The 22,863-nt window shown below is 49.6% G+C and overlaps 1 protein-coding gene across 1 annotated transcript; it reads right to left on the reverse strand.

Moving 5' to 3' along the window:
* Positions 1 to 219: 219 nt before the first annotated feature.
* LOC129488840 (endogenous retrovirus group K member 104 Rec protein-like) lies at positions 220 to 2,049 on the reverse strand. Its single transcript, XM_055291341.1, has 2 exons — positions 1,789 to 2,049; positions 220 to 276 (listed from the first exon to the last, which is right to left on the reverse strand). Exons 1-2 carry the CDS (start codon positions 2,047 to 2,049, stop codon positions 220 to 222), a joined length of 318 nt encoding a protein of 105 aa, XP_055147316.1.
* Positions 2,050 to 22,863: the final 20,814 nt, after the last annotated feature.

Raw genomic sequence — 22,863 nt, forward strand, 5'->3', positions numbered from 1 at the left:
TTGATTCCAAACAACACATGTTTTTGTGAGCTCAAAGTTGGGGCTAAGTGGCTGGGGCAAAGTGACAAATTAACAGCATCTCAGCAAAGCAATTTTTCAAGGTACAGGTCAAATGGAGTTTCTTATGTCTTCCCTTTCTACATAGACACAGTAAAGTCTGATCTCTCTTTCCTTTCCCTACATATCCCCCTTTTATTTTTGACAAAACCGCCATGGTCATCATGGTCCGTTCTCGCTGGTCACTGTCTCTCCGGAGCTGCTGGGTACACCTGTAGACTAGCAATAGAGAGGACAGACATACAAGGATTAATATAAAATTTGCAATAGTGGAACTTCCAATGGCTTTAACCCAAGTGGCAGGGTTAAGATTTGTGAGGCTATCAACAGCTTTTACCATTGCCTCAGTTTCTGGCACCAGATTTAGCTGGGCTTTTGATGCCTCAAAAATTTGTTCTTTTAATTTTGAAATATCTAAAGTAAGATTATCTTCTCTTCCTTGTAAATGGCATCTAACCATGTCCCAATGATGTTCAGATTCATTATAAGCTCGAGATGTCATACTAAAATCTGGAGTATTCCAGTCACACTGTAACTGAAAAAGATATTCCGAGCTCATGAGCCTATCTCCCATCCAAATCACAGTTTGTCTAAGATGATTAATTTGGTTTGCCAATTTTTTATCTATTTGGGTCTGAGAATTCCACAATTTTGAGGAATTCTTTTGCCAATTATTCACATATTCTGCAGTTTGAACAGAGGAGTGTAAAGCAATTCCAGCAGTCACAGCAGTTGCTGTGACTGCAATAAGAGCAATAATCACTGCAATCAAAGTAAAAATGAATCTTTTGGATCTAGTTAGAACTCCTTTTAATACTTCTGTTAAAATATAGATGGATGAGGAAGCCTCCCACAGTCGGTACATGGACACAGGGATCCCCATGCCCTCTCTTGCCCTCACTAGCAGAATACGATGCTGCCAATCCAAAGTTGAATCAATGAAAGTAAACAATCTACAGTTTTCACAGGTTATAGTTTGGGAATCTGGTTTAAGATCTATGATTCCTACAAATAGCATATAAGGGGGTTTTACACAGCACATTTCCATGGATAGAGTGATTCTAACCTTCTATGAACCTGGTCCAGGCTTTCAGTTAAATCACGATCATAGGCCAGATTAATGGGCCAGATGGATGGGACCTGTGAACACGATTGAGCCTGGCCCATACAATTATGATATAATTGGCCTCGAGGGGCCCAGTCTATAATAGTTCCGAATTCATTGTTTTGTAGTACCACTGCAGTATCAGCCACACATTCTTCCCAAACTAAGACTTCTGGGCTTTTTGATTCTTTGGGGATTTCCTTGGGACCAGGCTTCCCCTTAGGCCTACATTGTAATGATCTTTGATAAGAAGGGTCCTGTAAATTGTTTATCTGTGGCCTGAGTGACATTCCACTTACCATGTGATAAGTAAATCTACTAATGGCACTGACAGTAGGTACTTCTACCAACCAATTTTGGGTTGCAGGCATTAAGCATTCTGGTGCTTTCCCCAGGCAAATAGGAAGATAATGATACCCAATGGAAATGTTTATCATCATTCCGTCTTCTTCAGGTTGGGCAAGGCCACCGTCATCTGTGGGGCCTGGTACCCATGCACTATTATTAACATATACTTCAATAGAATTATCCATCCAAGTGGCTGCCTGAATTGAGGGTGGGAAAGGCACATAGGCCCAGTAGGTATAATTAGCTGCAGCTGCTCCTGCAGACATAGGGAGACTTACCACCATTGATACAATCATTAAAGCTGCAAGCAGCATATTCTCTGGAGTTTGTGTTACCCTTGTGTTCTTCAGGCTTTTTTCAGCTAACTGTGTCAGCTTCTTTAGCTGGGCCCAGGACAGCAACTCTGCTTTCTTTGTGGATGGCAACTTCATCTTTTCTTCTGATATCACCATTTTGTTCACCTGGTGAGTTGATGGTGCTCGAGTGAGGGTTTTCCGTCTCCACAGAGGCATTTTTCCTTGCATCTCTGATGGGTTCATTGTAGAACTTCAAATGTCTAGTGGGTATCCAAACAGGAAGCTGATTTTCTCCTGGTGAAACACAAGCAAAACCTCTCCCCATGTTATCACCTTACCTATTTCCCATGTATTATTTTTGATCTTTTCACCAAATCAGTTTTTCCTCATGTGGGCTGTTCTTTCTACCAGTAACATGTTGCTCTGCAGAAGTAGTGGTCTGATTTCTATATACGTTTAAAAACTTTAAAGTATAGAGTGCTAGATTAAGTTGTATCTGGGGAGTGTTATACTCCTTACTCTCTTTTTCCTTTTTTTGTTTAACCCATTGAGCTTTGAGTGTTCTATTATTTCTTTCAATTATGGCCTGTCCTTGGGAATTATAAGGGATTCCTCTTGTATGTGTAATTTTCCACTGATTTAAGAATTTTTGAAATGCTTTGCTAGAGTATCCTGGCCCATTATCTGTTTTACTTTTTTCTGGAACTCCCATGACAGCAAAAGAAGATAATAAATGTCTTTTAACATGGGAAGTACTTTCTCCTGTCTAGCACGTTGCCCATATGAAATGTGAATAAGTATCAACTGTCACATGGACAAATGACAATTTTCCAAATGAAGGTACATGTGTGACATCCATTTGCCCTAATGCATTAGGACATAAACCTCTGGGATTAACTCCTGCCTCCTGAGTGGCCAAGTGTAGGACTTGACACTCAGTACAATGTTGTACAATATTTTTTGCCTCTTTCCATGTGATATCAAATTTATTTTTTAATTCCGTTGCATTTACATGAGTCAGGGCATGACGTTCTTGTGCTTCCATGAAGGCAGATGATACTAGCAAGTCAGCTTGTTCATTTGCGTTCGTTAAAGGCCCTGGTAAATTAGTATGTGCTCAAGCATGAGTAATATAAAATGGGAAATTTCTTTTTCTTACAGTTTGTTGTAACAAATTAAACAGCTGATTCAACTGATCATCCATACTGTATTTGATTAGGGCTGTCTCAACATCCTTTGTAGCCTGTACTACATATGCAGAATCTGAAACAATGTTAATAGGCTGATTAAAACCTTGTAACACTGAAATGACAGCAGCCAATTCTGCTCTTTGAGCTGAGTGATATTGAGTTTCAATGACTCATTCTTTTTGCCTGGTGTAAGCCACTTTTCCCTTTCTGGAACCATCAGTAAACACCATCAGAGCATTTTCTAAAGGTTTATGTCTGTTAATTTTCGGTAAAATCCAAATAGTCAATTTTAAAAACTGGAAGATTTTTGTTCTTGGGTAATGATTATCAATAATTCCCACAAAATCAGCAAGACCAATCTGCCATGCGCCAGAATTGATAAAGGCTTATCTATCCCCTTCATTGTTTAAAGGAACAATGATTTTATCTGGGTCACTTCCACACAATTTTACTATTTGTAGTCTTGCCTGACAAATTAATGTAGCCATTTGATCTAAGTACAATGTAATAGTCTTAACTGTACTGTGAGGAAGGAATGACCACTCCACAAGATCTGTATTTTGAACAATGATGCCTGTTGGAGAATGTGTAGTAGCAAAAATCAAAAGTTGGCGTGGGGATAAGTGATCTATTCTATTTGCTTGTGCTGACTGAAATTTTTCTTCAACTAGTTCAATTTCTTTAGCTGCCTCTGGAGTTAATGTTCTTTTACTATTCAAGTCCAGGTCCCCTCTCAAGATAGAGAACAAATTTGACATGGCATAAGTAGGGATTCCTAGAGTTGGCTGAATCCAATTAATATCTCCTAGCAATTTTTGAAAGTCATTTAATGTTCTTAACGTGTCTTTTCTTATTTCTATGTTTTGTGGTTTAACTTTTCTTTCCTCTACCTGCATTCCCAAATAACGAAAAGGAGTAGAGGTCTGAATCTTATCAGATGCTATTGTTAGGCCTGCGTTTGAAACCTCTGTCTGCAGAAATGTGTAACAATTAGTCTATTGTTTCTGCAGCACACAAAATATCATCAACATAATGAATAACAGTCTGAAAACTTGTCTCTAACTGGCTGAAGAACTTGAGCTACAAAAGTCTGACAAATAGTTGGACAATTAAGCATTCCCTGAGGTAAAACTTTCCACTGAAATCTGGTGGCTTGTTCTTTATTACTTATGGCTGGCATATTAAAAGCCAATTTTTCAAAATCCTGTTTTGCCAGAGGAATGGTAAAAAAGCAATCCTTCAGATCAATTATAATTAAAGGGGATCATGGCTGGAGAAGGCAACCCGAGTTGGAGAGACCCCATAGGTTGAATTACCGCATTAACCGCTCTTAGGTCAGTTAGCATGAGCCATCTGCCTGATATTTTCTGAATTACAAACACAGAAGAATTCTAAAGACAGAAAGTGGGTGAAACATGTCCTTTTTAAAATAGCTTTTTAACTATTTTATGTAGCACCCCGAACTTTTCCTTAGGGAGCGGCCACTGTTTGACCTATACAGGAAGCTGCAGGGTGAGTCTGAATTCCTCCTTCACCATAGTGAACGGTAGGTTGGACAATAATGAGTGCCTGGAGCCAAGTCGCAGCGAGCCTAGTTTCACGCTACCTCCCCCAGCACTTACTCGGCTGAGGAGGAGGTGGCCATCGTGGTTTTAGCCCCAATGGCCCCAATGGTTCTGGACTTTTTCCTTTTAATTTTAATGTTTCAGGATATATTACCTCCTGTAATTGATTGTGGTCAACATTTTGCATTGACAGAGCCATTACTGGCTCTGCTACCTATTTACAATGTGAAGTTTCCGTTCCTTTCCTGGATTTTTCCCTGCCTCTTCTTTACAATCTATTACACAGCTTTCAGGGGCATCAAAGACTGAAACGCTATCTTCTTCTATTTGAAACGGTTCTAAAGTTGCTTTAACAATGGCCCAATCATTCCATATTGTAAGTGGGATGATTTTACCTTCCCTATTTGCTTGTTTTAATTCTTTGCCAATTTTTTCCCAATCTTTTACATCTAAAGTTCCTTGTTCTGGAAACCATGGGCAGAATCGTTCTATTGTTTGGAATAGTGTAATTAGATTTTCTGTAGAAGCTTTAATTCCCCCTTTTCTTAAGAGAATTTTAATGAAGCTGAGATAAGAGACATATTTACTTTCCGTTTGCCCCATTGTTACCCTGGGTTCCTCTGAGCGCACAAGTTTACCGCAAGGCTGACGGTGGATGTACTCAGGAATCTCTCATCCACTGTCCTCAATGCTCACATTCTTAGCATATCTTCACCCTAGACAAAGGCACCCACATTGGGTTGCAGATGAAGGGGTGGCCTGCTCCTCCACACCTGTGGGTATATCTCATCAGGTGGGATGAGGGACTGAGAAAAAAATAAGATACAAAGTATGGAGAAAGAAAAGTGGGCCCAGGGGACTGGTGTTCAGCATACCAAGGACCTGCACCTGCACCAGTCTCTGAGTTCCCTGTTTTTATTATTTTCATTATCTTCGCAAGAGGAATGCGGTAGGAGAGCAGGGTGATAGTAAGGAGGTCAGCAAAAAAACATGTGAGCAAAAGAATCTATGTCATAATTAAGTTCAAGGGGAAGTACTATGCCTGGATGTGCACGTAGGCCAGATTTGTGTTTCTCTCCACCCGAACATCTCAGTGGAGTAAAGAATAACAAGGCAGCATTGCTGCCAACATGTCTCGCCTCCCGCCATAGGGAGGTTTTCCTCCTATCTCAGAATTGAACAAATGTACAATCGGGTTTTATACTGAGACATTCAGTTCCCAGGGACAGGCAGGAGACAGTGGCCTTCCTCCATCTCAACTGCAAGAGGCTTTCCTCTTTTACTAATCCACCTCAGCACAGACCCTTTATGGGTGTCGGGCTGGGGGATGGTCAGGTCTTTCTCATCCCATGAGGCCATATTTCAGACAATCACATGGGGAGAAACCTTGGACAATATCCAGCTTTCCGGGGCAGAGGTCCTTATGGCTTTTCACAGTGCATTGTGCCCCTGGTTTATTGACACTAGAGAATGGCAATGACTTTTACCAAGCATACTGCTTGTAAACATTTTGTTAGCAAGGCACATCCTGCACAGCCCTAGATCCCTTAAACCTTGATTCCATACAACACATGTTTTTGTGAGCTCAAAGTTGGGGCTAAGTGGCTGGGGCAAAGTGACAAATTAACAGCATCTCAGCAAAGCAATTGTTCAAGGTACAGGTCAAAATGGAATTTCTTGTGTCTTCCCTTTCTACATAGACACAGTAAAGTCTGATCTCTCTTTCTTTTCCTACAACGTTGATGTCTCCACCTCTGATCTACTATCACATGAACCATTCTAGCCTTCTCGCCTTGCTAATTTGTAACCTCCCAGTTCACCAGTGAGAGGCCTGATTCCTACCATCTGCAGCTTATGTAAGTCATTGTTTTATTCCAGATACAGATGCTGTGGTTTTACAATGGTTAACAATTGCTTCTGTTGGAAAGAACTTTATAAAATGGAATCCAATGATGAAGTATAGTTCATTTGCTTTCAGCCTACAGATTCTATTCATTTTCAAAGTGATTTAGGTCAACACCATTTTCCCTACATCTTCAGTGAGTTTTCACCTATTTTTTTGTCTTAGTCTATTTTGTGCTTCGGTAACAGAATACCTGAGGCTGCGTAATTTATAAGTAAAAAAGGTTCATTTGGCTCACAATACTGGTGGCTGGAATGTCTGAGATTGGGCAGTTGCATCTGGTGGGGCCTCAGTCTTTTTCACCTTATGGTGGAGAGTGGAAGGGGAGCAAGGGGTGCACTAGAGATCACATAGCAAAAGTGAAAGCAAGAGGGAAGCAAAGGAAGCCAGACTCCTTTTAACTAGCTACTCCTGCAGAAATTAATCGATTCCTGTGAGAGCAGAACTCACTTACCCCTGTGGGAGGGCATTAATCTGTTCATGAGGGATCCGTCACTATGACCCAAACACCTTCAACCAGGCCCCCCCGCCCCACACTGCCATATTGGGGGTCAAATTTCAACATGAGTTTTTGTGGGGACAAACCACATCCAAACCATAGTAATTTGTAGCATAGTTAAATTCTTTTTCACATAATGTATTCTATCCTGGGATACTCCTCATCTTGATTAATTTCATTTAATTTGAATAGAGTTTGCTTTAACCATTTGGCTGTAAAGTTCTGCATATTTCAACAAATGCATTGTGGTAGGTATCCCATTATTAAAGTATCATATGGAATGCTTCAACCGCCCACCCCATGGAGCCAGTGGCTTCCCATCTGTGTAGTTTGCCTTCTCCAGTGTCTCATTAAATGGGGTCACACTGTGTGTATCCTCCTCAGACTGCCTTCTTCCACTTAGCAATGTGCATGCGAGATTCACTCATGTCTTTGTGTGAGTTGATAGCTTGTTCCTTTCTATGGCTAAATAGTATTCCAGTGCATGAATGTACCACAATTTGGTTATGCATTTTAGGGAGCAAAACCTTCCTCTTCTAACGTTGTTCCAGGATTAGAGGCCTTCAAATTAACTGACAATAGATACATTGGTAGGAGAGACAATACTTGGCTTCTTGTTCCCCAAGTATCATTGTGGGAAAAAATTCATCAGATGAGAGGATCTAGTTTACAAAGAGGTAAAAATAGCCCAGAAACAAGAAACAAGACTAGAATCTGATAACCCACAATGGCTATAGTTTTCCTTTAAAAAAATTTTTTTGCCGGGCGCGGTGGCTCACGCTTGTAATCCCAGCACTTTGGGAGGCCGAGGCGGGTGGATCACGAGGTCAGGAGATCGAGACCACGGTGAAACCCCGTCTCTACTAAAAAATACAAAAAATTAGCCGGGCGTGGTGGCGGGCGCCTGTAGTCCCAGCTACTCAGAGAGGCTGAGGCAGGAGAATGGCGTGAACCCGGGAGGCGGAGCTTGCAGTGAGCCGAGATTGCGCCACTGCACTCCAGCCTGGGCGACAGAGCAAGACTCCGTCTCAAAAAAAAAAAAAAAAAAAAAAAAAAAAAAAAAAATAAAAAAATTTTTTTGAGGCAAGTTCTGGCTCTGTCACCCAGGCTGGAGTGCAAAGGTGCAATGTCAGCTCACTGCAACCACTACCTCCTGGGTGCAAATGATCTTCCCTCCTCAGCCTCCTGATTAGCTGAGACTACAGGCACATGCCATCATGCCCAACTAATTTTTGTATTTTTGGTAGAGACAGGGTTCACCACGTTGCCCAGGATGGTCTTGAACTTCTGGCCTCCCAAAGTGCTGGAATTATAGGCATGTGCCACCATGCCCGGTCATGTTATAGTTTTCCATTGAAACATAAAATTTCTGTCTGTAGTAACCATAATTTTTGATCATAATCAAAGTAAGGCTATTCTTGTTTTAAAAATAAGTCTAGTTTTGTCATATTTTGCTTGATTATTTACGTAATTGCAGCAAGAACAGGCTACGACCATATAGGTGCTTTCAAGTTTCTTCATTGGAAGTTTTCATACAGAATCTCAGATTTGATTTTAAAGACCTTATTCGGGCTAAAAGCCAAGCTAAGAACATACTATCAAATTTCAGCTGCAGTCCTTATAGCTTTGTGTGAATTCCTCTGTTCTCTTTTTTTTTTGAGACAGAGTCTTGCTCTTTCGCCCAGGCTGGAGTGCAGTGGCGTGATCTCGGCTCACTGCAAGCTCCGCCTCCCAGGTTCACGCCGTTCTCCTGCCTCAGCCTCCCAAGTAGCTGGAACTACAGGCGCCCGCCACCATGCCTGGCTAATTTTTTTGTATTTTTATTAGAGACAGGGTTTCACCATGTTAGCTAGGATGGTCTCGATCTCCTGACGTTGTGATCCATCCGCCTGGGCCTCCCAAAGTGCTAGGATTACAGGTGTGCAAACAGGAAAGGAAGTAGAATTGTTCCATATTGGTGGAACACAGAGTCAGCAGAGGTTCGAGAAGGGAGAATTTAGTCAATTGACAAGTTCCCATGAAAGGAGCAAGATTAAGATCACACAGAGACACCTTGAAACAAAAAGCCAGGAATAACTTCCAACCCAAGAGGAGAACAGAGAGGCCTCAAAACCAGAGCTAAGATAAGAAACTTATAGCCCAAGAGTTACCTTCCAGACAAAGAAGCCTGAGATTCCAACCCAGCTTCAGAGAGTACTCACTCAAAATTTTAGTGAAACTGTAGGCTTTTTAATGAGTTAGCCATGCATGCAAAAGGCATTCCCTAAGGTGGCAGAGAAGATGGAGCCCCCATATCCAAATATAGCCAACGATAAAGAAAGACCACTGTTGCCAGAGCCAGTGGGCAAAGGCAACAGAAAGGGAGACAAGGGTCCTAATGGGATGAGATCCTTTCAGATTTAGGCTTATACAAACTCCTGAGAACTGGCAGGTTGACAGCCATAAATGGGGTACCAACATTTCTACTCATTGGATTACAAGTTCTCAGGCATCCAAAATGATTAACAAAATGACAATTTCTAGGGCTTCTGTGGGAGAGTATGGAAAGGTCTTTTTGAACCTTTTAATGCTGTCAATGGAAGAATGATGAGGTTCATAAATTTGGAAAGGAGACATTTCTTCATTTTTATGTTTATTTTTTTTGAGACAGAGTTTCACTCTTGTTGCCCAGGCTGGAGTGCAATGGCGTGATCTTGGTTCACTGCAACCTCCACCTCCTGGGTTCAAGCAATTCTCCTGTCTCAGCCTCCTGATTAGCTGGCATTACAGATGCCCACCACCACACCTGGCTAATTTTTTTGTATTTTTAGTAGAGATAGGTTTTCATCATGTTGGCCAGGCTCCTCTGAACCTCCTGACCCCAGGTGATCCACTCGCCTCAGCCTCCCAAAGTGCTGGGATTACAGGCATGAGCCACCACACCCAATGAGAGATTTATTTCCTATAAAGAGTTGGGGCCTGCAGGTTGTCCTTCTGACAGGCTGGGAAGCATAGCCTCCAGCCAGAAGCCAGAAAGAGATGCTTCAAGGAGGAGGTAAAGGAAATAGTAATTTATGCTGAGTGGAATGGCTAAATACATTTCTTTAGTAAGCTCTAGGAGGAGTCATGAATATTTATGGAAGGAGAAATGCATGCATGCGCAATTGAGTTTCTTGCTTCTTCATGGGTCCCATGTACAAAAAATGGCAGTGTTAGCATGATCCCAGGGTGGAGTTTTCAGCCGTCTGACATTAAAAAGTGAAGCAGAGAACATGAAAACTCGCTCTGTGCCTCCTCTGTACGCTGGCCAGAACCTCTCCCTCATGGGTGGTCTCTTATCAGGCAAGAAAAGAGAGGTTAATATCAGTGGTGGAGCCTTTGAAGGGGCTTGTTTCTGTTAAATCCTTAAGGAAGAAAGTCTCAACATGGTTAGCAAAGGAGGGGGTATAACGATGTGTATCTGACCCCCATCATCCCATGCTAGCAAAGCTGAGAACTCAGTTTTGAAAGTTACTCTGGGGTCCCCTCAGCCAAGAGTGGATCTGTTCAGTCAGTTGGGAGGGTAGAATTTCATTTTCATTTATCAGTGCTAATGGGAAAGAGTACACTGTCTCCATGGCAGCTGAATTTGCAGGAAACTCCTTTGAAGGGGTTAATGGCAGTTGTATTTTTCTAGGAGCTCTGCTTTAATTGCATAAAGTAAGTTCTGGTAAGATTTCTTCCTTTATCTTCAGTATCTCGAATGTTTTCATTTAAATAATCTTTATAACAGTTTTTGATGTCTGAGTGGATTCCCACACAGTCATTTATTGTAAGACTTTCTGAATCCTTTTTTTTCCTTTGGTCATTATGAATAGGGCTTCTGTAAATAATTGCACGGTAGCTTTTGTTTGGAAATAACATCAAAGTAATTGTCAAAATACCTAGGAATGTGATTTTTGGATTGTAAGGTGAGCCTTGTTTAGCTTTAGAAAAAACTGCCCAACTTGTAATGGGGAGTAAAAAAATTTTCAATGTTTTTGGAATTCTTAGATGGGACCCTCTGTAAAAACTGACAGGTTCAAATGAGAAAAACAGAAAAGTTTAAAAACATGTATACCTTATGGATACATGGGAGATACTCAGGGAAAAAATGAGTAAATCTCAAACAGCTGGCTTTCAATTCAAGCATAAATACTATCTTCAACTTAAAGAAAGAAGATTTGAGGTGCAGTAGTGGGGAGTTAACCAGCAAAAGCACGGTAGACAAGGGTAAGCTTTGTTATACGGACTTAAGTCCATGCATTCTCCATTGATAAGACTCTTTAGTGATTTAGTTATCCTTCTCTTCTTGGTGTCAAGAGAGGTAGCTTTTAAATGGGGATTTCCTTGATAGATGTAAATTTTCCTTACACAAGTGTAACTTCTACTCTGTTTTCAGAACTTCTTTTGTTAGAATTTTTTTCAAAATAATCAGCTTGGAATAATTCTTAAGCCAAAGGGACATATATTGGGGTGGCATTTTCTGGTTTCCTACCATTATATTTTGGGGTGGCATATTTTGGTCTTATACACTGTATTCCACCAGCAATGAAAAGAGTTCTCTTTTTCCTCCAGCAATTTGTCATTTTTTAAAGAGTTTAGCAGTTCTAAGAGATATAGACCAGCTGTGCTATCTTATTGTGGTTTTCAGTTCTCTAGTTTGCTGAGCACCTTTTTGTATGTTTACTTGCCATCTGTACATCTTATTTGGTGAGGTGTCTGTTCAGATCTGTGTGCATTTTTAATTGGGCTGTTTAACTTATTGTTCAGTTTTAACAATTTTTTTATGTATTTTGATTACAAATTCTCAGATCTGTATTTTGCAAATATTTTCTTCAATATTTGGCTTGTCTTTTTGTTCTCTTAACAAGATCTCTTCCAGAGTATAAACTTTAAATATTAAGAAATCCACATTGTCATTTCTTCTGTGTATATCAACCTTTTGTGTCATTTGTTAAAATTCATTACCAAACCCAAAGGCACATAGCTTTTCTTCTATAGTTTCTTCTAGAAATTCTATAGTTTTGCATTTTTAGTGTAAGGATGACTTTGAGTGATTATTTGTGTAAGTTGTAAATTTGTAATCTACATGCATATCATTTCTTACGGTTTCCAACTAATCATTCCCTCACTATTTTGGGGAAAGACACAGGATAGTGGGTTCTGTTAGAGTAGACAGATAACTAGACATGAACAGGAGAGGGAGCTCGTGGAAAAGGGAAAGTCTGGGGAGGCGCACCTGGAGGGACCACCAAAAATTCACATATTAGTAGCATCTCTAGTGCCGGAGTGGATGGGCATTTGTCAATTGTGGGTAGGAGGGAGAAGAGGTACCTATGCAGAAAGAAACACCCTAGAACTCCTCATAACATGCCCCAATCATCGTTCACTCTGCAATAAAAATGTCAGGATATTGCTAGCTACATGCTCATAAGAAGGCCAAAGGGAACATTCTTAAGAGAAACCTGGCACCAAAAATACAGATTAGGGCAGAGATGGACATTAAAAAGAGATAGGCAGGCACAGTAGGTACAAACATCACCGCTGTCAGCCTGCCTGGGATGGTGGGAAGGAGGGTGGCGCCAGAGTAGATTCAGATTCATCACCACACGTACTTCAACCAACAGTGAGGAGGTCCCACACGCCTAAGTGGGGCAAATGAGGGACCTAAGGCAGTAGCAGGAAAACCAAAGAAAACAGGCAGAGACTTGAGACAGGCAGGAATGTGAAGAAGTCCAAAATAAAATTCCCTGCACTGGACTCTTAGGCTGTTTTCATGCACAATCAGCCCACTCCTCCTCATTTTTCTACAATAAGCTCTTCAGACTGTATTTCTTTTCAATGAAGTTGTCTGCCATCTTTGTACTGCCTCTTGGTGAAAATCTTTCTTCCAAGTTAGACAAGAACTGGGACATCAGCTCTCCCCAGTAATAGCTCCATTTCAGTTTGAATTTACAGAACTGATGGGGCTTAATAACCAGCGCTCCAAGTTTAAGTGATGCGGGAGGTGGCCAGTAGTGGACCCCGGCTGTCACACCGGGAGCAACAGGGCCCTGCATAGTCCCCATCTGCCTGCAGGTGGCATACTGCCACGACACTGCCAGCAAGAGGGCCTGGCAGTGTTCCCAGCAGCCAGCAGGGGTATATGACGACTACACTGTGAGCAAGAGGGCCCTGCAGTGTCCTTAGCTGCCCGCAGGTGGCGCACGGTCACCACAACATGAGCTAGAGGACCCTGCAGTGCCCTGGTTGCCAGAAGGGGGCGTGCTGCCACTACACTGAGCAAGAGGATCCTGTAGTGCCCCCAGCGGCCAGAAGAGGGCGTGCCCCCACTACACTGCAAGCAAGAGGGCCCAGCATGTCCCCAGCTGCCACTACACTTGGAGCAAGAGGGCCCGGCAGTATCCACAGGTGCCAGCAGCTGAGCATGTTTCCACTACACTGTGAGCAAGAGGGCCCTGTAACGTCCCTAACTGCCAGTAGGCGGCGTGCCGCCACTATACTGTGAGCAACAGGGCCCTGCGTGCCCTGGCGCCACCAGGAGGCGCTGGCCACCACTGTAAGCAAGAGAGCGCTACAGTTGCCCTAGGCGCCAGCAGGAGGCGCAGTGGCACAGCACCGTGAACAAGCAAGTCCTGTAGTGCCCGGATTTTCAGAATACTGAGGTTCCACCTATCTGCGCTATGCCCTGGCGACGTGCGTCTCTGTCCCTGCACCGCGTCCACCACGGCCCCCCGCCCGGCGGCGGGCGAATGGGACCTGTGCGCCTGCAGCACGCCCCCCAACCCTCGGCCCGGCGGTGTGCATCTCTGCGCCTGCGCTGCACCCGCCGCGCCGGCGACCCGCCTTTGTGAGTCTCCGCCCCGCGCCGCGCCTCTCCAACGGGGCCGCGTCGCCGTGCGTCTCTGCGCCTGCGCCGCGCCCCTGGCGGAGGGCCGGCTCGCCGCGCGTCTCTCCCCCTGCGCCGCGCCCCTGGCGGAGCCCCGGAGTGCCGCGCCTCACTGCGCCTGCGCGGTCCCGCCTCCCCTCTCTGCGCCTGCTCGGTCCCGCCGCGCCTCTCTGCGCCTCCGCGAGCGGAGTGCTCCTCTCTGGGCCGGCGCGGGCGCGGTGCGCCTCTCTGCGCCTGCGCGGGAGCGGTGCGCCGCTCTGCGCCTGCGCGGGTCGGCCGCCCCTGTCTGCGTATGCGCGAGCCCGCTGCCCCTCTCTGCGCATGCGCGTGCCCGCCGCCCGTCTCTGGGCATGCGCGGGCCCGCCACTCCTCTCTGCGCCTGCGCGGGCCCGCCGCTACTCTCTGCGCCTGCGCGGGCGCGGTGCGCCTCTCTGCGCCTGCGCGTGCTGGCCTCCCCTGTCTGCGCCTGCGCGGGCCCGCCGCGTCTCTGCGCATGAGCGGGAACGCCGCCCCTCTCTGCGCCTGCGCGGGCGCGGTGCGCCTCTCTGCGCCTGCGCAGGCCTGCCGCGCCTCTCACCACTTGGTCGAGGACGGTGCGCCTCTCTTCGTCTCTCTGCGCCTGCGCGGGCGCGCCCCTACTCTCTACGCCTGCGCGGGCCCGCCGCCCCTGTCTGCGCATGTGCGGGCCCGTCGCCCCCTCTGCGCCTGCGCGGTGCGCCTCTCTGCGCCTGCGCGGGCCCGCCGACCCTGTCTGCGCATGGACGGGCCTGCCGCGCCTCTCTGGGCCTGCGCGGGCCCGCCACTCCTCTCTGCGCGTACCCGCAGCGCCTCTCTGCGCCGGCGCGGGCCCGGCGCCCCGGTCTGGGCCTGCGTGGGCCCACCGACACTCTCTGCGCCTGCGAGGGCGCGGTGCGCCTCTGAGCACCTGCGCGGGACCGCCGCCCGTCTGCGCATGCGCGCGCCCGTCGCCCGTCTCTCGCCTGCGCGGGCCCGCCACTCCTCTTTGCTCCTGCGCGCGCCCGCAGCGCGTCTCCGCGCGTGCGCGGGCCCTCCGCCCCTGTCTGCGCATGAGCGGGAACGCCGACCATCTCTGCGCCTGCGCGGGCCTGCCGCTCCTCTCTGCGCCTGCGCGGGCGCGGTGCGCCTCTCTGCACCTGCGCATGCTTGCCTCCCCTGTCTGCGCCTGCGCGGGCCCGCCGCCCGTCTCTGCGCATGAGCGGGAACGCCGCCCCTGTCTGCGCCTGCGCGGGCGCAGTGCGCCTCTCTGCGCCTGCGCAGACCTGCCGCACCTCTCACCCCTTGCGCCAGAACGGTGCGCCTCTCTTCGTCTCTCTGCGCCTGCGCGGGCCCGCCCCTACTCTCTGCGCCTGCGCGGGCGCGGTGCGCCTCTCTGGGCCTGCGCGGGCGCGGTGCGCCTCTCTGTGCCTGTGCGGGCCCGCAGCGCGTCTCTGCGCCTGCGCGGGCCCGCCGCTCCTGTCTGCGCATGTGCGGGCCCACCGCCCCCTCTGCGCCTGCGCCTCTCTGCGCCTTCGCGGGCCCACCGCGCCTCTCAGCCCCTGCGCGAGGATGGTGCGCCTCTCTTTGTCTCTCTGCGCCTGCGCTGGCCCACCGCTCGTCTCTGCCCCTGCGCGGTCGCGGTGCGCCTCTTTGGTCCTGCGCGAGCGCGGTGCGCCTCTGTGCGCCTGCGCGGGCCCGCCGCCCCTGTCTGCGCATGGGCGGGCCCGCCGCCCGTCTCTGCCCCTGCGCGGGACCGCGATTCCTCTCTGCGTCTGCGCAGTCCCGCAGCTCCTCTCTGCGCCTGCGCGGGCCCGCCGCTCCTCTCTGCGCCTGCGCGGTGCGCCTCTCTGCGCCTGCGCGTGGTTGCCTCCCCTGTCTGCGCCTGCGCGGGCCCGCCGCCCGTCTCTGCGCATGAGCGGGAACGCCGCGCCTCTCTGCGCCTGCGCAGGCCTGCCGCGCCTCTCACCACTTGGGCGAGGACGGTGCGCCTCTCTTCGTCTCTCTGCCCCTATGCGGGCGCGCCCCTACTCTCTGCGCCTGCGCGGGCCCGCCGCCCCTGTCTGCGCATGTGCGGGCCCGCCGCCCCCTCTGCGCCTGCGCGGTGCGCCTCTCTGCGCCTGCGCGGGCCCACCGCGCCTCTCAGCCCCTGCGCGAGGACGGTGCGCCTCTCTTCGTCTCTCTGCGCCTGCGCGGGCCCGCCGCTCCTCTCTGCGCCTGCGCGGTGGCGGTGCGCCTCCCTGGTCCCGCTCGGGCGCGGTGCCCCTCTCTGCGCCTGCGCGGGCCCGCCGCCCCTGTCTGCGCATGGGCGGGCCTGCCTCGCCTCTCTGGGCCTGCGCGGGCCCGCCACTCCTCTCTGCGCGTACCCGCAGCGCCTCTCTGCGCCGGCGCGTGCCCGGCGCCCCGGTCTGCGCATGCGCGGGCCCACCGACCCTCTCTGCCCCTGCGAGGGCGCGGTGCGCCTCTCTGCGCCTGCGCATGCTTGCCTCCCATCTGCGCCTGCGCGGGCCCGCCGCCCGTCTCTGCGCATCAGCGGGAACGCCGCCCCTCTCTGCGCCTGCGCGGGCGCGGTGCGCCTCTCTGCGCCTGCGCAGGCCTGCCGCGCCTCTCACCACTTGGGCGAGGACGGTGCGCCTCTCTTCGTCTCTCTGCGCCTGCGCGGGCGCGCCTCTACTCTCTGCGCTTGCGCGGGCCCGCCGCCCCTGTCTGCGCATGTGCGGGCCCGCCGTCCCCTCTGCGCCTGCGCGGTGCGCCTCTCTGCGCCTGCGCGGGCCCACCGCGCCTCTCAGCCGCTGCGCGAGGACGGTGCGCCTCTCTTCGTCTCTCTCCGCCTGCGCGGTCGCGCCGCTCCTCTCTGCGCCTGCGAGGTCGCGGTGCGCCTCTCTGGTCCCGCGCGGGCGCGGTGCGCCTCTCTGCGCCTGCGCGGGCCCGCCGCCCCTGTCTGCGCATGGGCGGGCCTGCCGCGCCTCTCTGGGCCTGCGCGGGCCCGCCACTCCTCTCTGCGCGTACCCGCAGCGCCTCTCTGCGCCGGCGCGGGCCCGGCGCCCCGGTCTGCGCATGCGCGGGCCCGCCGACCCTCTCTACGCCTGCGAGGGCGTGGTGCGCCTCTCTGCGCCTGCGCATGCTTGCCTCCCCTGTCTCCGCCTGCGCGAGCCCGCCGCCGGTCTCTGCGCATGCGCGCGCCCGCCGCCCGTCTCTGCGCCTGCGCGCGTCCGCCGCCCGTCTCTGCGCCTGCGCGGGCCCGCCACTCCTCTCCGCGCCTGCGCTCGCCCACAGCGCCTCTCCGCGCCTGCGCGGGCCCTCCGCCCTTCGGTTAGGGTTAGGGTTAGGGGTTAGGGGTTAGGGGTTAGGGGTTAGGGGTTGGGTTAAGGGTTAGGGTTAGGGTTAGGGTTAGGGTTAGGGTTAGGGTTAGGGTTTAGGGTTTAGGGGTTAGGGGTTAGGGTTAGGGTTAGGGTTAGGGTTAGGGTTAGGGTTAGGGTTAGGGTTAGGGGTTAGGGTTAGGGGTTAGGGTTAGGGTTAGGGTTAGGGTTAGGGTTAGGGTTAGGTTAGGGTTAGGTTAGGGTTAGGGTTAGGGTTAGGGTTAGGGTTAGGGTTAGGGTTAGGGTTAGGGTTAGGGTTAGGGTTAGGGTTAGGGTTAGGGTTAGGGTTAGGGTTAGGGTTAGGGTTAGGGTTAGGGTTAGGGTTAGGGTTGGGTTAGGGTTAGGGTTAGGGTTAGGGTTAGGGTTAGGGTTAGGGTTAGGGTTAGGGTTAGGGTTAGGGTTAGGGTTAGGGTTAGGGTTAGGGTTAGGGTTAGGGTTAGGGTTAGGGTTAGGGTTAGGGTTAGGGTTAGGGTTAGGGTTAGGGTTAGGGTTAGGGTTAGGGTTAGGGTTAGGGTTAGGGTTAGGGTTAGGGTTAGGGTTAGGGTTAGGGTTAGGGTTAGGGTTAGGGTTAGGGTTAGGGTTAGGGTTAGGGTTAGGGTTAGGGTTAGGGTTAGGGTTAGGGTTAGGGTTAGGGTTAGGGTTAGGGTTAGGGTTAGGGTTAGGGTTAGGGTTAGGGTTAGGGTTAGGGTTAGGGTTAGGGTTAGGGTTAGGGTTAGGGTTAGGGTTAGGGTTAGGGTTAGGGTTAGGGTTAGGGTTAGGGTTAGGGTTAGGGTTAGGGTTAGGGTTAGGGTTAGGGTTAGGGTTAGGGTTAGGGTTAGGGTTAGGGTTAGGGTTAGGGTTAGGGTTAGGGTTAGGGTTAGGGTTAGGGTTAGGGTTAGGGTTAGGGTTAGGGTTAGGGTTAGGGTTAGGGTTAGGGTTAGGGTTAGGGTTAGGGTTAGGGTTAGGGTTAGGGTTAGGGTTAGGGTTAGGGTTAGGGTTAGGGTTAGGGTTAGGGTTAGGGTTAGGGTTAGGGTTAGGGTTAGGGTTAGGGTTAGGGTTAGGGTTAGGGTTAGGGTTAGGGTTAGGGTTAGGGTTAGGGTTAGGGTTAGGGTTAGGGTTAGGGTTAGGGTTAGGGTTAGGGTTAGGGTTAGGGTTAGGGTTAGGGTTAGGGTTAGGGTTAGGGTTAGGGTTAGGGTTAGGGTTAGGGTTAGGGTTAGGGTTAGGGTTAGGGTTAGGGTTAGGGTTAGGGTTAGGGTTAGGGTTAGGGTTAGGGTTAGGGTTAGGGTTAGGGTTAGGGTTAGGGTTAGGGTTAGGGTTAGGGTTAGGGTTAGGGTTAGGGTTAGGGTTAGGGTTAGGGTTAGGGTTAGGGTTAGGGTTAGGGTTAGGGTTAGGGTTAGGGTTAGGGTTAGGGTTAGGGTTAGGGTTAGGGTTAGGGTTAGGGTTAGGGTTAGGGTTAGGGTTAGGGTTAGGGTTAGGGTTAGGGTTAGGGTTAGGGTTAGGGTTAGGGTTAGGGTTAGGGTTAGGGTTAGGGTTAGGGTTAGGGTTAGGGTTAGGGTTAGGGTTAGGGTTAGGGTTAGGGTTAGGGTTAGGGTTAGGGTTAGGGTTAGGGTTAGGGTTAGGGTTAGGGTTAGGGTTAGGGTTAGGGTTAGGGTTAGGGTTAGGGTTAGGGTTAGGGTTAGGGTTAGGGTTAGGGTTAGGGTTAGGGTTAGGGTTAGGGTTAGGGTTAGGGTTAGGGTTAGGGTTAGGGTTAGGGTTAGGGTTAGGGTTAGGGTTAGGGTTAGGGTTAGGGTTAGGGTTAGGGTTAGGGTTAGGGTTAGGGTTAGGGTTAGGGTTAGGGTTAGGGTTAGGGTTAGGGTTAGGGTTAGGGTTAGGGTTAGGGTTAGGGTTAGGGTTAGGGTTAGGGTTAGGGTTAGGGTTAGGGTTAGGGTTAGGGTTAGGGTTAGGGTTAGGGTTAGGGTTAGGGTTAGGGTTAGGGTTAGGGTTAGGGTTAGGGTTAGGGTTAGGGTTAGGGTTAGGGTTAGGGTTAGGGTTAGGGTTAGGGTTAGGGTTAGGGTTAGGGTTAGGGTTAGGGTTAGGGTTAGGGTTAGGGTTAGGGTTAGGGTTAGGGTTAGGGTTAGGGTTAGGGTTAGGGTTAGGGTTAGGGTTAGGGTTAGGGTTAGGGTTAGGGTTAGGGTTAGGGTTAGGGTTAGGGTTAGGGTTAGGGTTAGGGTTAGGGTTAGGGTTAGGGTTAGGGTTAGGGTTAGGGTTAGGGTTAGGGTTAGGGTTAGGGTTAGGGTTAGGGTTAGGGTTAGGGTTAGGGTTAGGGTTAGGGTTAGGGTTAGGGTTAGGGTTAGGGTTAGGGTTAGGGTTAGGGTTAGGGTTAGGGTTAGGGTTAGGGTTAGGGTTAGGGTTAGGGTTAGGGTTAGGGTTAGGGTTAGGGTTAGGGTTAGGGTTAGGGTTAGGGTTAGGGTTAGGGTTAGGGTTAGGGTTAGGGTTAGGGTTAGGGTTAGGGTTAGGGTTAGGGTTAGGGTTAGGGTTAGGGTTAGGGTTAGGGTTAGGGTTAGGGTTAGGGTTAGGGTTAGGGTTAGGGTTAGGGTTAGGGTTAGGGTTAGGGTTAGGGTTAGGGTTAGGGTTAGGGTTAGGGTTAGGGTTAGGGTTAGGGTTAGGGTTAGGGTTAGGGTTAGGGTTAGGGTTAGGGTTAGGGTTAGGGTTAGGGTTAGGGTTAGGGTTAGGGTTAGGGTTAGGGTTAGGGTTAGGGTTAGGGTTAGGGTTAGGGTTAGGGTTAGGGTTAGGGTTAGGGTTAGGGTTAGGGTTAGGGTTAGGGTTAGGGTTAGGGTTAGGGTTAGGGTTAGGGTTAGGGTTAGGGTTAGGGTTAGGGTTAGGGTTAGGGTTAGGGTTAGGGTTAGGGTTAGGGTTAGGGTTAGGGTTAGGGTTAGGGTTAGGGTTAGGGTTAGGGTTAGGGTTAGGGTTAGGGTTAGGGTTAGGGTTAGGGTTAGGGTTAGGGTTAGGGTTAGGGTTAGGGTTAGGGTTAGGGTTAGGGTTAGGGTTAGGGTTAGGGTTAGGGTTAGGGTTAGGGTTAGGGTTAGGGTTAGGGTTAGGGTTAGGGTTAGGGTTAGGGTTAGGGTTAGGGTTAGGGTTAGGGTTAGGGTTAGGGTTAGGGTTAGGGTTAGGGTTAGGGTTAGGGTTAGGGTTAGGGTTAGGGTTAGGGTTAGGGTTAGGGTTAGGGTTAGGGTTAGGGTTAGGGTTAGGGTTAGGGTTAGGGTTAGGGTTAGGGTTAGGGTTAGGGTTAGGGTTAGGGTTAGGGTTAGGGTTAGGGTTAGGGTTAGGGTTAGGGTTAGGGTTAGGGTTAGGGTTAGGGTTAGGGTTAGGGTTAGGGTTAGGGTTAGGGTTAGGGTTAGGGTTAGGGTTAGGGTTAGGGTTAGGGTTAGGGTTAGGGTTAGGGTTAGGGTTAGGGTTAGGGTTAGGGTTAGGGTTAGGGTTAGGGTTAGGGTTAGGGTTAGGGTTAGGGTTAGGGTTAGGGTTAGGGTTAGGGTTAGGGTTAGGGTTAGGGTTAGGGTTAGGGTTAGGGTTAGGGTTAGGGTTAGGGTTAGGGTTAGGGTTAGGGTTAGGGTTAGGGTTAGGGTTAGGGTTAGGGTTAGGGTTAGGGTTAGGGTTAGGGTTAGGGTTAGGGTTAGGGTTAGGGTTAGGGTTAGGGTTAGGGTTAGGGTTAGGGTTAGGGTTAGGGTTAGGGTTAGGGTTAGGGTTAGGGTTAGGGTTAGGGTTAGGGTTAGGGTTAGGGTTAGGGTTAGGGTTAGGGTTAGGGTTAGGGTTAGGGTTAGGGTTAGGGTTAGGGTTAGGGTTAGGGTTAGGGTTAGGGTTAGGGTTAGGGTTAGGGTTAGGGTTAGGGTTAGGGTTAGGGTTAGGGTTAGGGTTAGGGTTAGGGTTAGGGTTAGGGTTAGGGTTAGGGTTAGGGTTAGGGTTAGGGTTAGGGTTAGGGTTAGGGTTAGGGTTAGGGTTAGGGTTAGGGTTAGGGTTAGGGTTAGGGTTAGGGTTAGGGTTAGGGTTAGGGTTAGGGTTAGGGTTAGGGTTAGGGTTAGGGTTAGGGTTAGGGTTAGGGTTAGGGTTAGGGTTAGGGTTAGGGTTAGGGTTAGGGTTAGGGTTAGGGTTAGGGTTAGGGTTAGGGTTAGGGTTAGGGTTAGGGTTAGGGTTAGGGTTAGGGTTAGGGTTAGGGTTAGGGTTAGGGTTAGGGTTAGGGTTAGGGTTAGGGTTAGGGTTAGGGTTAGGGTTAGGGTTAGGGTTAGGGTTAGGGTTAGGGTTAGGGTTAGGGTTAGGGTTAGGGTTAGGGTTAGGGTTAGGGTTAGGGTTAGGGTTAGGGTTAGGGTTAGGGTTAGGGTTAGGGTTAGGGTTAGGGTTAGGGTTAGGGTTAGGGTTAGGGTTAGGGTTAGGGTTAGGGTTAGGGTTAGGGTTAGGGTTAGGGTTAGGGTTAGGGTTAGGGTTAGGGTTAGGGTTAGGGTTAGGGTTAGGGTTAGGGTTAGGGTTAGGGTTAGGGTTAGGGTTAGGGTTAGGGTTAGGGTTAGGGTTAGGGTTAGGGTTAGGGTTAGGGTTAGGGTTAGGGTTAGGGTTAGGGTTAGGGTTAGGGTTAGGGTTAGGGTTAGGGTTAGGGTTAGGGTTAGGGTTAGGGTTAGGGTTAGGGTTAGGGTTAGGGTTAGGGTTAGGGTTAGGGTTAGGGTTAGGGTTAGGGTTAGGGTTAGGGTTAGGGTTAGGGTTAGGGTTAGGGTTAGGGTTAGGGTTAGGGTTAGGGTTAGGGTTAGGGTTAGGGTTAGGGTTAGGGTTAGGGTTAGGGTTAGGGTTAGGGTTAGGGTTAGGGTTAGGGTTAGGGTTAGGGTTAGGGTTAGGGTTAGGGTTAGGGTTAGGGTTAGGGTTAGGGTTAGGGTTAGGGTTAGGGTTAGGGTTAGGGTTAGGGTTAGGGTTAGGGTTAGGGTTAGGGTTAGGGTTAGGGTTAGGGTTAGGGTTAGGGTTAGGGTTAGGGTTAGGGTTAGGGTTAGGGTTAGGGTTAGGGTTAGGGTTAGGGTTAGGGTTAGGGTTAGGGTTAGGGTTAGGGTTAGGGTTAGGGTTAGGGTTAGGGTTAGGGTTAGGGTTAGGGTTAGGGTTAGGGTTAGGGTTAGGGTTAGGGTTAGGGTTAGGGTTAGGGTTAGGGTTAGGGTTAGGGTTAGGGTTAGGGTTAGGGTTAGGGTTAGGGTTAGGGTTAGGGTTAGGGTTAGGGTTAGGGTTAGGGTTAGGGTTAGGGTTAGGGTTAGGGTTAGGGTTAGGGTTAGGGTTAGGGTTAGGGTTAGGGTTAGGGTTAGGGTTAGGGTTAGGGTTAGGGTTAGGGTTAGGGTTAGGGTTAGGGTTAGGGTTAGGGTTAGGGTTAGGGTTAGGGTTAGGGTTAGGGTTAGGGTTAGGGTTAGGGTTAGGGTTAGGGTTAGGGTTAGGGTTAGGGTTAGGGTTAGGGTTAGGGTTAGGGTTAGGGTTAGGGTTAGGGTTAGGGTTAGGGTTAGGGTTAGGGTTAGGGTTAGGGTTAGGGTTAGGGTTAGGGTTAGGGTTAGGGTTAGGGTTAGGGTTAGGGTTAGGGTTAGGGTTAGGGTTAGGGTTAGGGTTAGGGTTAGGGTTAGGGTTAGGGTTAGGGTTAGGGTTAGGGTTAGGGTTAGGGTTAGGGTTAGGGTTAGGGTTAGGGTTAGGGTT

Source organism: Symphalangus syndactylus, chromosome 8 (assembly GCF_028878055.3).
Source record: "Symphalangus syndactylus isolate Jambi chromosome 8, NHGRI_mSymSyn1-v2.1_pri, whole genome shotgun sequence".
Taxonomy (NCBI): Eukaryota; Metazoa; Chordata; class Mammalia; order Primates; family Hylobatidae; genus Symphalangus; species Symphalangus syndactylus.